General features: G+C 39.9%; 1 protein-coding gene across 3 annotated transcripts in view; it reads right to left on the reverse strand.

Moving 5' to 3' along the window:
- The window catches only part of ASPH (aspartate beta-hydroxylase), a 211,246-nt gene that overhangs the window by 163,582 nt on the left and 35,176 nt on the right, over positions 1-12,488 (reverse strand). For 2 of the 3 annotated variants that reach the window (XM_030553157.1, XM_030553158.1), the window contains 3 exons: positions 10,345-10,494; positions 9,789-9,833; positions 8,185-8,253 (listed from right to left, as the gene is read on the reverse strand). In XM_030553157.1, the coding sequence (XP_030409017.1) occupies positions 8,185-8,253; positions 9,789-9,833; positions 10,345-10,494 (264 nt within the window). Of the gene's footprint in view, positions 1-8,184; positions 8,254-9,788; positions 9,834-10,344; positions 10,498-12,488 lie in introns of all 3 variants that reach the window. The other variant, XM_030553156.1, reaches the window with a different exon arrangement.

A 12,488-nucleotide genomic window follows, 5' to 3' on the forward strand; every position in this document is an offset into this window, starting at 1 on the left:
CCATGTCTCAAGTGAACTGCAACTACTGCTATACGCTTTGTAAAAATCCTTGGTGCTGATGAAAGTCCGAAGATGAGTGCAATGAATTGGTAGTGGCGCTGGCCCACCATGAATCAAAAGAACCTTCTGTGTCCATAGAAGATGGAGATATGGAAATAGGCATCTTTTGGAGTCAGGGTGGAGTACCAATCTCCCAGATCCAGGGAGGAAATGATGGAGGACAGGGAGACCATGCAGAACTTCTTGACATGTTTGTTGAGGAGATACAGGTCACTTTAGGATGGGGCCTGAGGTCTCCTTTGGCCTTCGGGATTAGGAAATATGGGGAGTAAAACCCCTTTCCCCTCAAGTCTTGAGGAACTATCTCTATGGCTCTCACATGCAAGAGAGTCTATCTCCTGGATGAGGAGATGCCCGTGAGAAGGTGTCTGAAGAGGAACAAGACTGGGAGATGAAAGGGAGGGATGGATGAAAAACTGCAGAAGTTATCCAAGCATCAAGGTGGAGAGAACCCAGGTGATCTGAAGTATGGAATGGAAATAAATGGTCAAAACCAAAAGGGTGGACGGTTGAATCCTGGGCTAAGTCCGGTATGCCACCCTCAGGCACGCCTTCAAAAAGGCCTGTTTAGGGCCAGCTGGGTAGGCCGAGGTGGAAGGTGCAGGCTGTCTTCATTTATAGCACTTGCCTTTCTTCTTGAAGGGCTCGTGTCAAGAAGGCCCTGAGAACTTGTGAGGTGATTGCAGCCAGAAGCCTTTTCTGGAGGCCAGGGGCATGTAAAGGCCAAAGATCGCAGTATAGCCTTGAGTCTTTCAGCCCATACAGATTGGGATCTGTCAGCTCAGAGAACAGGGCATTGCCCTTAATGGGGAGGTCTTTGACTGACTGCTGCACTTCTGGAGAAGAGAGCACTGCAACCATGAGCTGTGCCACACAGACACTGCCGAGGCCACTGAACTGGCCACCGAGTCCACAATGGCCAGGAATTCTTGCCTCAAATCCAGAGGCAAGGAATCTTGAAATTTCATCACGGAGTCCCGGATATTATATCTATATCTCCCTAGCAATGCCTGATGGTTGGAGAGCCCGAGCTGGAGGCTGGTGATGGAATACATTTTTCTTCCAAACAAGTCCAGCCTTCTTGTGTCCATGTTTTTAGGTGTGGTGCTTGTCTGATCCAGTTTCTCCCACTTATTTACAGCAGACACCAGCAGGACCCAGGCAGTGGATGAAAGTACATGTATTCTTAATCCTAGGTCAGGACATGATGCTTTTTCTCTGCCCTTTTTGATGCTGGGAGCAGAGATGACAGGGTCTGCCAGAGTGCTTTGACTAGTTTCAGCACCCCTTCATGGACTGATAGCACAACCTTAGAGGGGGTGCTGCAGCCAGAATACCCAAAAGGCTGTCTGTGGCCTCCTTCCGCTCCACTTCTGGCTCCAAATTCGAGATGACCTAAGGAGCTCGTGGTGAGCCTGAAAGTTGTCCAATAGGAGTGGGTGGGCAGGACCAGCCACCACCTCATCTGGGGATGATGAGGACAATGCTAATGCTATGGAAGGGGCTGGAACCTCTTCTGTAACTGGGGTAGCTGCCTCTGGAACCATTGCTGGAGCCTCAGTACCGGCACTGGAGTCTGAGTCAGACAAGCGCAACTGCACAGGGGGCACTGGGACTCGCCTCTAAGATGTGGATGACTGATGGGAGTGGGGTCCTGGCATCAGGCAGAACCCCTATGGGTACCAATATTTGCAGTGTGTTGGCTACTGCCCTGATGGTCAGGTGCCCACTGCAGGAACAATCCTGAAACCCAGTGTATAGGCCAAATGGTGTATCTGTGGCCAGGGGATGGATTCTCTTTCCAATTCCAAGATGGACTCCTCCCTCAGAGACCATGGGCGGGGATGTCAGTGCTTCCCCCTGCCAGCTACGATGGGGGGAGACACCGGAGGGAAGAAGACTGTCATCGTGATTCCAGAGACTGATACTGGGAAGGTGGGAATCAGTGCTGAGATGGAGAATGCTGAGGAGTCTGGGATTGAGAAGCCAGCGACTGCCTACTGTGGAAGCCACCTTCACTGACTCTGAAGTTAAAGGTTAGTCTTGCAATGTGGGTGGCATGGGGGGGCCATCAGGTCCCTTGCCACATGAAATGCCACCGGTGTCAAAGGGGCTCTCAGGTGCAAGTCCTGACTGCTGCCCTCACTGGGCTCAGAGCCCTGAGATGCTCCTGAATGCAGCTCAGGAGGGACAAGTGGTGCGGCATGGGTCCCAGCTCTGGCTCCCACCACTGCTTTCTTATCCTTCTGCAGTATGGGAGAAGGTCCTGGGACAACGTTCCATGATGGGACCACTATCTATACTAACTAATCTGACAACTAAGAATGAATAGGTAACTATAACATGAAACGGAGATCAAAAATCCACTAGGAACACTAGCAAGTGCAAGAGAGAAGGCCATTCCAGCAACTGTCATGGGCGGTAAAAAGGAACTGAGAGGGCATGGGGATGGCACTGTCCCTTATAGTGATGCAGGTGCGCAGGATTCCAGGGGGCACTACACCCAGCACTATAGATACTATTTGGAAAAAATCTCCGGCAGCTGTGCACATGGGCATGCACACACCTAACATGGAATTGACATGAGCAAGCACTCAAAGAAGAAACTAAGCATCCCTGCTTAGAACCATCAAATCCAATTTAAGGTAATCAAACTGTAGCACTCATAATTATTAAATCTCTATGATAATATCCGAGAACAATATTTGGTTTAACAGCTGTGTATTTTAAACAAAAGTTTGTCACTAGAAAAGGGTAAAATTTGCTCGTAGTCAATATCCACCGGTCTGATCAAGCTGCTGGAGTTATTCTGCCCATTCCAGCTTATATAGAGGGGTGTATCAAGAATTTTGCTTGTTCTTGTTTTCTATCCATCCTTTCTACCTCACTTTTCTATGGCACTATAGTGTACAGTAACTCCTCACTTAACGTTGTAGTTATGTTCCTGAAAAATGCGACTTTAAGCAAAACAATGTTAAGCAAATCCAATTTCCCCATAAGAATTAATGTAAATGAGGGGGTTAGGTTCCAGGTACTTGTTTTCACCAGACAGACAGAGTAAGTTTTAAACAAACAATTTAATACTGGTACACAGTGATGATGATTGTGAAGCTTAGTTGAGGTGGAGGAGTCAGAGGGTGGGATATTTCCCAGGGAATGCCTTACTACTAAATGAACTAGCAATTGACTGAGCCCTCAAGGGTTAACTCTCAACAAGGCAGCAAGAAAGGGGAGGAGGGCAGACAGAGAGACACCCTGTGTGAGACAAAAAATGCGCATTTCCCCTTTAAGTACACTGCTTTGTTAATTAAATCAGCTTGCTGAGACCTGAGATCCACAGCTACTGCCTAGAAGCTCCCTCTGTCTGCCCTGTCCCCCCTGCTCTATGGAAGATGGGGTAAGCGGGATGCAGGAGCAGGGGTAGGGGGGGACACCTTGACATTAGCCCCCTTCTTCCCCTCTCCCCCCTATACAGCGAGCAGGAGTCTCTGGGAGCAGCTCCAAGGCAGAGGGCAGGAGCAGCACATGGCAGTGGGGGGAGGGATAGCTCCTTCACAGGGAACTTAGGGAGTGGGGAGTTGATAGGGGGAGCTGATGGAGGAGTGCCAGTTCCACCCACCCACCAGCTAGCTGCAACAGGCTGCTCTTCCTGCAAGCAGTGGACAAAACAGGTGGCTGCCCGATGACTTTAAAAGGGAGCATTTCACAACTTTAAACAAGCGTGTTCCCTAATTGATCAGCAACTTAACATCAAAACGTAAACCAGGATGACTAAGTGAGGAGTTCCTGTATTTTTTTTTGTACTTGCTTGACAATTCCCCCGCTGGCATGCTGAGGATGCAACACAAGACATGATCCGATCCACAGGCACCAGAAATAATGTAGATTTTTTTTATTCTGTAGCTAAATTATGTCAAAAAAGTATATTTATTCATTTTAAAACAAAAACAGTATGAGCTGGGGCTGGCAGAGCAGTGGAGAGCTACTAAAAGAAATCAAAATTACAAGTGTACAGACTGTAAACTCTTTTGAGGTGACGACTTACTATGTTTGCACAATACCATGCACAATAGGAGCTTGATCTAAGTGGGGTCTCTCGGAGCTATAATACAAACAATGATTTTACATTTTTTGTATATAGAAACCACTGCTCTGGCTCTGTACTACTAGAAAGAAGCCAGCAATCATATGTTCTAACAATAAAGGAAAAATACAAGAGATAACCAGGCAATTAGTGGTGAACTTGAAAAAGACTGCCAAAAGCACTTTTTTTAGTCTTAAAATAAAAAAAATCCCAAAGCCAAGCTAATATACATTGCCTACATGAAAACCATCCTAGAGAATCCTAAAGTGTCTGTCTTAGACCAAAAAAGGGAATAGATTTTTAAAAGGGTGCATAACATTACAAAGAAAAAAATAGCAGGATTATAAAAGCTATTATCTATTCTTGATTACTTTGTTTACTGCATGGTTTGGCAACTTAAAACATGATGCTTTTCACTAATTTGTAAAAACAAAAAAATTGTAACACACATGGAGAAATCCAATAAAGATTTAAATTAGCCACACGTTTATTTACTCCAGCCCAAAATAATGCAGGAATTTATATTTGCTTAAACTTTCAAAAATAAGTTTTGAGGACCAAAATTCTGCCTTCATTTACACCAGTGCAAATCCAATGCTTCATGCAGTAGTTGTAGGCCATCTCCAATATGTCTTTTTTATGCATCTTCCAAAGATCCCCAAAAATTTAAATCAATTCAGCCTGAAAATGAGGGCCTACAACTGATGGCATCAGAGAAGTATATACAGTTCAGGGACTGAACTTAAAAACCCAAATAGCCGTTTTGTTTGGGCAGAAAGATAAAAGTTCTCTGCTCACCCACACACTACTGCTTCATATGTATGAAGGGTATTACCCAAACACCCAACTTTGCTCTAACTGAAGTCAATAACTTCAACAAGAAGAGGAATAGGGTCCAAAATCAATACAAACTAAATTTAAGGTTAATACGGCAATCTCCTCATGTTCCAGTGTACATAAATATTGTAGCAGACGGTATATCAAATCAACTACTTATCACACCCCTGCAATAAAAACCTACACTCCTTTTGAGCCTCTTGAAAGCACACTGTTGATAAACACTTTTCACTATTTAGAAAATGTAAACTATATTTATAATTAAGTTAACTAAAACAAATTTTAAACCTCCTGCTAGCAGCTACAGTATTACTGGAAGTGGATGTTGGGGATTTTAAAGATCAGTGGTTTCTCTCCTACTTTAAAGGCCAGTTAAAGAGCAGAAAGAAATATATGGTTTATAAGCATTAAATATTATGCAGTAAAGATCTTCTCATTATATACTATTAAATTAGCACGGAAACAAACAAACAATCTCTTAATATTGTATTCCCACAGATGTATGCACCACAAAAGATATCCTTTGACAAAAAGAAAAAAAATTCTAATCAAAGTCACACAAGATACGTAGTAAAATAGTCACAACAGGCAAGTGCTTAAATAGTTACACTCAGCCAGATGAAGTAGCCTTAATACATGTTTCTTCATTAGCTTCACAGATTTAATTTTAGATAGCACGTTTCTTAGGACATGGTCATGTCTTTTACTTGTCTTTAGAGCACTATGTATATATACGGTACTATACACATAACCTTCTATAAATAGATAAACAGAACAAAGTCCCTTGGCTACAATCCATTTCTTTCCTAAAATGTAACTGCAATTAAAATCATACTATGGACTCATCGCTTGACGAGTTTTACTTTTTAATTCCTAAAGTTTGTGTATTAATCTGCAACAGAACTTCTTAAAACCACCAATTATTTTTCCCTATCCTCCAGAACATATTATTGTAACCGTAAAATTATATTTCAAAACTGGTATTTACAGGGGGGGAAGTAACTAATCTGTGACGTTTTATAACAAATTTAAAGGAGACTATTTATGTTTTTGCACATGGGAATGTGAGTTTATTATAGAAACAGTGTCACATAACTGGCAGAATCCCCAGTCATATCAGGTTCTGTAAAAGTGGAGATGTATCAAAGAGCAACACATGTATCTTGCTACTAGCTCTGCAGCCAGAATGAGACTGGCATGAAAAGCAATAGTCAGAGTACTGTCATATATATACACACCAAGAGAAAATTCAGATTTGCAGAATGATTACGGGAAAAAAAATGTTAAGAGTTTATCACAAGTTGACAGAAAACAAGATAAAATACAAGCATGTGTAATGTTCAGTGACAGCTCCCAATCTGTAGCTCTACAGACACACAGAGCCCCCATAGTTATAGGGTTGATTAGAATTCTTCTTGCTCTGCCTGATCTTCAGCAGATCGAATGTAGCTCTGATCTCAGGAGTTCTCTCCCTATACAGAAGAGCTAAACAAATAGACTGAAGAACAAAGATGCTTGGCTTGGAGGCAGCACTAAATGGCCATCCAGAGAGTAGGCACAATGTCCTGATTCTACACTGGAAGTTTGCACTGAAGTGTGGCATCAACACATAACACAAGAAGTAGAGGTCACCAAATGAAATTAATAAGCAGCAGGTTTAAAAACAAAAGGAAGTAATTCTTCACACAACACACAGTCAACCTGTGTAACACTTTGCCAGAGGATGTTGTGAAAGCCAAGACTATAACTGGGTTCAAAAAATAACTAGACAAATCATGGAGGATAGGTCCATCAATGGCTATTAGCCAGGGTGGGTAGGGATGGTGTCCCTAGCCTCTGCTTGCCAGAAGCTGGGAATGGGCAACAGGGGATGGATCACTTGATGATTGCCTATTCTGTTCATTCCCTCTAAAGCACCTTGCATTAGCCACTGTCGCAAGACAGTATACTGAGCTAGATGGACCTTTGGTCTGACCCAGTATGGCTGTTCTTATGTAATATTTTGCAATGATGCACCATCAAGATTTAAACAGTGAAGGTAATTTCAGGACATTGAATTGAAAATTTTTCAGTTACTCTTTCCAATTCCATTTGATGATAGCTTTGTACACTGAGTAACAATTTTTCAAAGTTTCCTAATCAAGAACACAAATTATTTTCTCTTTAGTTTCAACAGTAAGGTGAGTTTGATATCAATATATTGCTCCGTATTTCCCTCTATTCAGGCTCCCTATCTACTTCTTTAAAAAGACTTTAACAATCAATGTTGCTATAATAGAGTGGAAGGGAATTGTGAGAGAGATTCAGAAAGATTTAGTTTGGACATCAGTCCAAACAGTGTATGTATTGTTTTTATTGGTAACATTTATATAAGTCCCTAGAACTCTGAATGGCTTAATTTGAACAAAAGAAAAAACTAAAGTCAAAACCCAACATGGAAAGCCCAACATGGAACTTATTTTCAGCTACATATGAAATAACTGTGCAAGTCTTGATCCAGTTTGAGACATGGTGGTCCAGAGGTCTTAATGTAGTGCATTGACATGAGTAGTATCTGAAGTTTATGTTTTAGAAATATCTCCCCTAAAATTCCAGGTGAGTACAAGAAAAAATATTCTCTAGCCACAAATGGAATAATGTTGGTGTGCTCCAGAGGAAGCCTAGACTAGGCTTTTTCTATATCAAACGGACAGTCAATGTTATGCAAGACCTTTGAAGGGCAAAGGATCTTTGGAGCTTTCATTATCCCTCTGAGGGACGACAGAAAATAAATGCAAAATGCTTATACTTTTAATGTATTGAAAGCATGTACATAATAATTAGTTATTTCTGCTACAACCTGATTTACAATGGACCTGAGATACGTTTGCAGAATGCTGTAATACTGTGAGCATTTGAAGTACTGGGTCGTCTTACATAAAATAATCAATTAAAAAAATTCTTGGTATAGTGATAAATGAATACTTTGAGGCCTGATGATTTTGAAGTCAAGCAATGTGAGGTACTAAATAATTCTACCTACTTTGTAAAGGTATTAGGAGGAAAAAGGAGTTCCTACAATTTTCATGAAAAGAATTATATTTTTAGGGTATTTCTCAATTTAATCACTTAATGTCATAAACTAAGACAAAGTCATATGAAATACTGAAATCTGTATAACACAGCCTTCAGATTGTAATCCAAAAAGTTGTGTGTGTACTTGCCTAGCAAAACTTTGGCATCTTCCACATCAAAATCTCCATCTCCATCAGCATCATATATCCCAAGCTTGCCTAAAATGCAAAAAAGAAGGGATAAGGATGAAGGACTTGAGTAAAATGCTTCCAAAGTAATATGTTCAACGTGTGTTCATTATATACAGATGGTGGTAAATATATTTATATATTAATATTAATAATTTAGCCTCTCTCTGTCTAACTCAATTTTAGGTCACACAGAAAACAGCAAAACCATACTGAGTACAACACATTCTCTAAATATGATTCTTACTGGAGTATAAGTCGATACCTATTTCAATGCATAATTTCTTTAGTCTGTCACACACAATAGCAAGTATATAATTCAATTAGAAATTGTGCACTTTATCTGAATGTACTAAATTCAAAGCTAGCCGTGTAATGAGCAATCTGAAAGGGTATAATCAACCAAATTTATGCACATATAATCACCATTTCTTTTTTCTTTCTTCATACTGACTGCTATTCTAGACACTTCCCATATTTAAAAATGTTATTGGACAGTTAAAATTATGGTAGACTGGTTTCAGTATTGGGTTAATAGAACAGACGCAGCCTATATCCCACGAAAAGTGGGAAAGAATTCACAGACATTTCACCAATGCCTGCATAAGTTTACTATAGCTAAGAAATTAATCATCATCCAGGGCTTATCATCATCACTAGTCATGAGCCCTGGTATACATGGATAAGCAAAAGCAACATGTCATAAATGGTAGCTGCCTTAATCAGTAAGGATTTTTAATACATGATCAAAACATTAGAGGTCTTGCTTTTCTTTTATTTCAGCCATAGTAGCTCTAGCAGCCATAGAGTTAACACTCAGGGGAATGTAGTCTCTTTTAGAAAATAAAGTATTACCCAAAACTATGTCAGCTAAAAGTAGATGTTTCCTGGGATCAACAAATGAATTAGTAGGTCATTTAATGCTTAATTAGTTTTCGATATATCTCAATATCATGGCAAAACTCAAGCCTGACTCACAATGCTGTAAGATCATGGGGAGGAGTTGTAAAATTTAGAGGTTCTTATAGCTTATCAGTTTATCGTGAGCATGCCATTGCTTTTTTCCCTTGAGGAAAGAACTATCACCAACCACTAAAACTGTGGCAAAATTTCTACAAAAAACAAAAACAAAAAAAATGTTAACCATTATTTCCTGTTCTCCACAAAAACAATCCTACAGAAAATATTTTAATAAACTAAAATACAGTTTAGAAAATAAGACAGTTTGGTGGAAGCTGAATTCCAGGAACAGGTTCAGAGTAGACTAAGTAAACCATCACTATTCTGTTGCAACAATGAAATTGAAATTATTGCTGTTGATTTTCAGGTTAAAGTACATTGTTAGAAATTCTGTAACATTCAGCTAGTAAAGAAGAATTGCATTTTCTCCAAGAATAGGAAGAAAAGTTAGAAATAATAGAATGCTGGAGTTTTTCATTTGAATGATGACTGAAGGAAAGAAACAATTTTTTTTAAAAGTTTAAATAAAGGGTAAAGCAGAATACGATTAGCATAAGATTTTAATCCCAGGGAGAGTGAAGGAAATTTGTTTCCCAATAGCCTACCTTGCAGTACCTCTGACAAGTTATAACGGAAGTCCTTTGCTTTGGCTGCATGCATGGTAAAAATACAAAAAACATTATTTGCATCATCAGACCCTGATCAGGTTTTAAATCAGATGCTTGAACCTTACAGTTTAAGTATAATATTCTCCTAGATTCACCTGCATCAAAGATCAAGGACAAACTAACAAAGCATCTGCATGTGTAATGTCAGGTGAACACTAGACAGATTTCTTAGTTTCTAACAAATATGAAGTTTTGTTGTTGTTTTTTTAAACACTATTGGAACTGTGAATTTTAAACATTATACACAAAGCACAGTATGTATCCTATCATACCGGGAGTCCACTGACATTTATCTTGTAAAAATAATACACTTGCAAATGTATGTGCAATAGTTAATTTACAAATTGGTGATGTGCTCCCATCTATCTGAAGGCAAGATTAAGTTAATCTTTCTTCCTGAAATTGGAAAATGCTTCTATTAAATGAATGAAGATTCACGTAACACATTTTCTGACGTACTAAATTATACATATTAAGACATGAAAGTTCTTACCTAGAACTTCTTCATAATCTACAAGTTCAAACCAAACAACTGCTACTGATGTCCAAACTCCCAGCAGTGCTATTACCATAAACCAGGTGAAAAATGAGCTTCTAGAGAGGCCTTCTTTCTTCCCATTCTTGTTTCCTCCATGCTTTGTCTCTGTTAAAGAAAGATATGTAAACATGGAAACTGGATTACTATTAGAAGGCATAATATTTTATTATAAAAGTATGCATGTTTTTACACACTGTGCAAGTAAAAACTATTTTAGAATGATGTTTCAGTAGTACAAAGTGCTCAACAACCTTTGTACGGCTGTTTACACTACAAGCACTACAGCTGCAGCTATGCCACTATAGCATTACAATGTAGACATTTCCGACAGCAACAGAAAGGGGTTTTCCCCAATCACTGTACTAAATCCACCCCCTGGAAAGGCAGTAGCTAGGTTGACAGAAAAATTCATCTGTTGACCTCGCAGTTCTCTGGGCTCAGTACCAGGGCTTAAGTGGTCTTAACCCCAAAAGTGACATCGATAGTTTAACATAAGTTTTAGACCAGGTTTAAGTTACTTTCACTACTATTATCTCCTTTATTATTAGTAGTAATTGTAATAGACATCCAGGGTTTGCATATACAGGCAAAAAAAGTGTGTTTTTTAAATGAGTGAAGCTAACGTGATTGAACATGCACCCCCTTAATGCCAGCATATACACAGTTGAAATCCTTTTAGATGGTTTAAATTGGTTGTATTATTTCCTAGGCTCCCACCAAAGTGACAATATGACCAGATCAAAGGATCTAAGAGTGTTAAATCAGATCTACACTGGTTTAAAGGGGATCTTCAATCTAGTTAAGATAAATTGACTGAGGTAACATTTTAAAAAAAACACACCCCATCGTCACGTGTGTAGATGGAGCTCAAATGCTAGAACATATTACAGGTTTTGATCTGGAACTCAGACACCTTGTTGCTCCTGTCTCTACTACTCAAAAAGGATGAGGCAAATGATGGATTTTATCCATTTGCCAAAAGTTTCTAAAGCCTTCATGTTAAAAACAGCGTTAGTGTATTATGTACCCAACTCAAAGGGCTAAACTGTAAAATTACAATCTGGTAAGAGCTTTCCTTTATTAAGGGAAGAGAAAGAAATGTGACTCAGAGCATCAAAATTTCTCCTCTGCTTCCCCCTTGCTCTAGGGAAAAGGTTACTTCAAACATGTTCATACAGCAGTTTACTTCCTGCTGTGTACCTAGCCAACAATTCGTGCTGGCAAATGATGGGAGACCCAGTGCTATTCCTACTCCCCACCCACTTGCTCACAGAAGTATCAAACAGATAGTCCTTGCTCTCCAGTCTTAATCTTGCAGACACAATCTAAGCAAGCAGAGAACAACCTACTCCTTGCATTGCTGAGTTAAGACTCAGTTAATGCAGGTTTAAAGAGTAATTATAGACCTTAATGTATCCAGAGCACAAATTTGAAACTGAAGACAGTATTTCAGCTAACATGCTAAGCAGAAGTAATTTAGGCATAATTAATGGAAGGAGTAGGTCACTTCCATGAAGGAAGCTAGAACCTCCTAAAACTGAATATGCCTTAACACAGATTTAAACCCTTTTGGGAGGCTCATAAAAAGTGCCACTCAGCAACCCAAGATCCTACTTTGAATCAATCAGCCCGTTCAAGGACTCAATTTCTGCCCAAAATGGTTAAAAGTAAAGCATTTGGGGGTGGGGAATCAACCTGGATAAAAGTACCGAGGAGAACTCCAATACTGACTAACCAAAGTTCAATTTTTCTGTGGAAGAGAAAGCATAGCTAGCAGACTTCTCAGAACAACTCCAGAAAAATGACTATTTGAAGCTAGACATGTAATACCCTAACCCTAAGCAATAGCCTACCATTAACTGACCTTAAATCGCTAACCTCTGCCCCTGCCGCACCAGGTCAGCCAGAGGGACCCCCAGTCCCCGCTGCGCCAAGCCAGCTGGAGGGACCTTGGTTAACAGTTAACTGGTTAAAGGATATAATTTTAACTGGTTAACTTATTAACTGATAGTTACATCCCTATTTGAAGCAACATCCATTAACAGCTTTCATTCGTCTGAACTATGGTCCTGAAAGCACAGAATTCATCAATGCACTTG

Source organism: Gopherus evgoodei, chromosome 2 (genome assembly GCF_007399415.2).
Source record: "Gopherus evgoodei ecotype Sinaloan lineage chromosome 2, rGopEvg1_v1.p, whole genome shotgun sequence".
NCBI lineage: Eukaryota > Metazoa > Chordata > Testudines > Testudinidae > Gopherus > Gopherus evgoodei.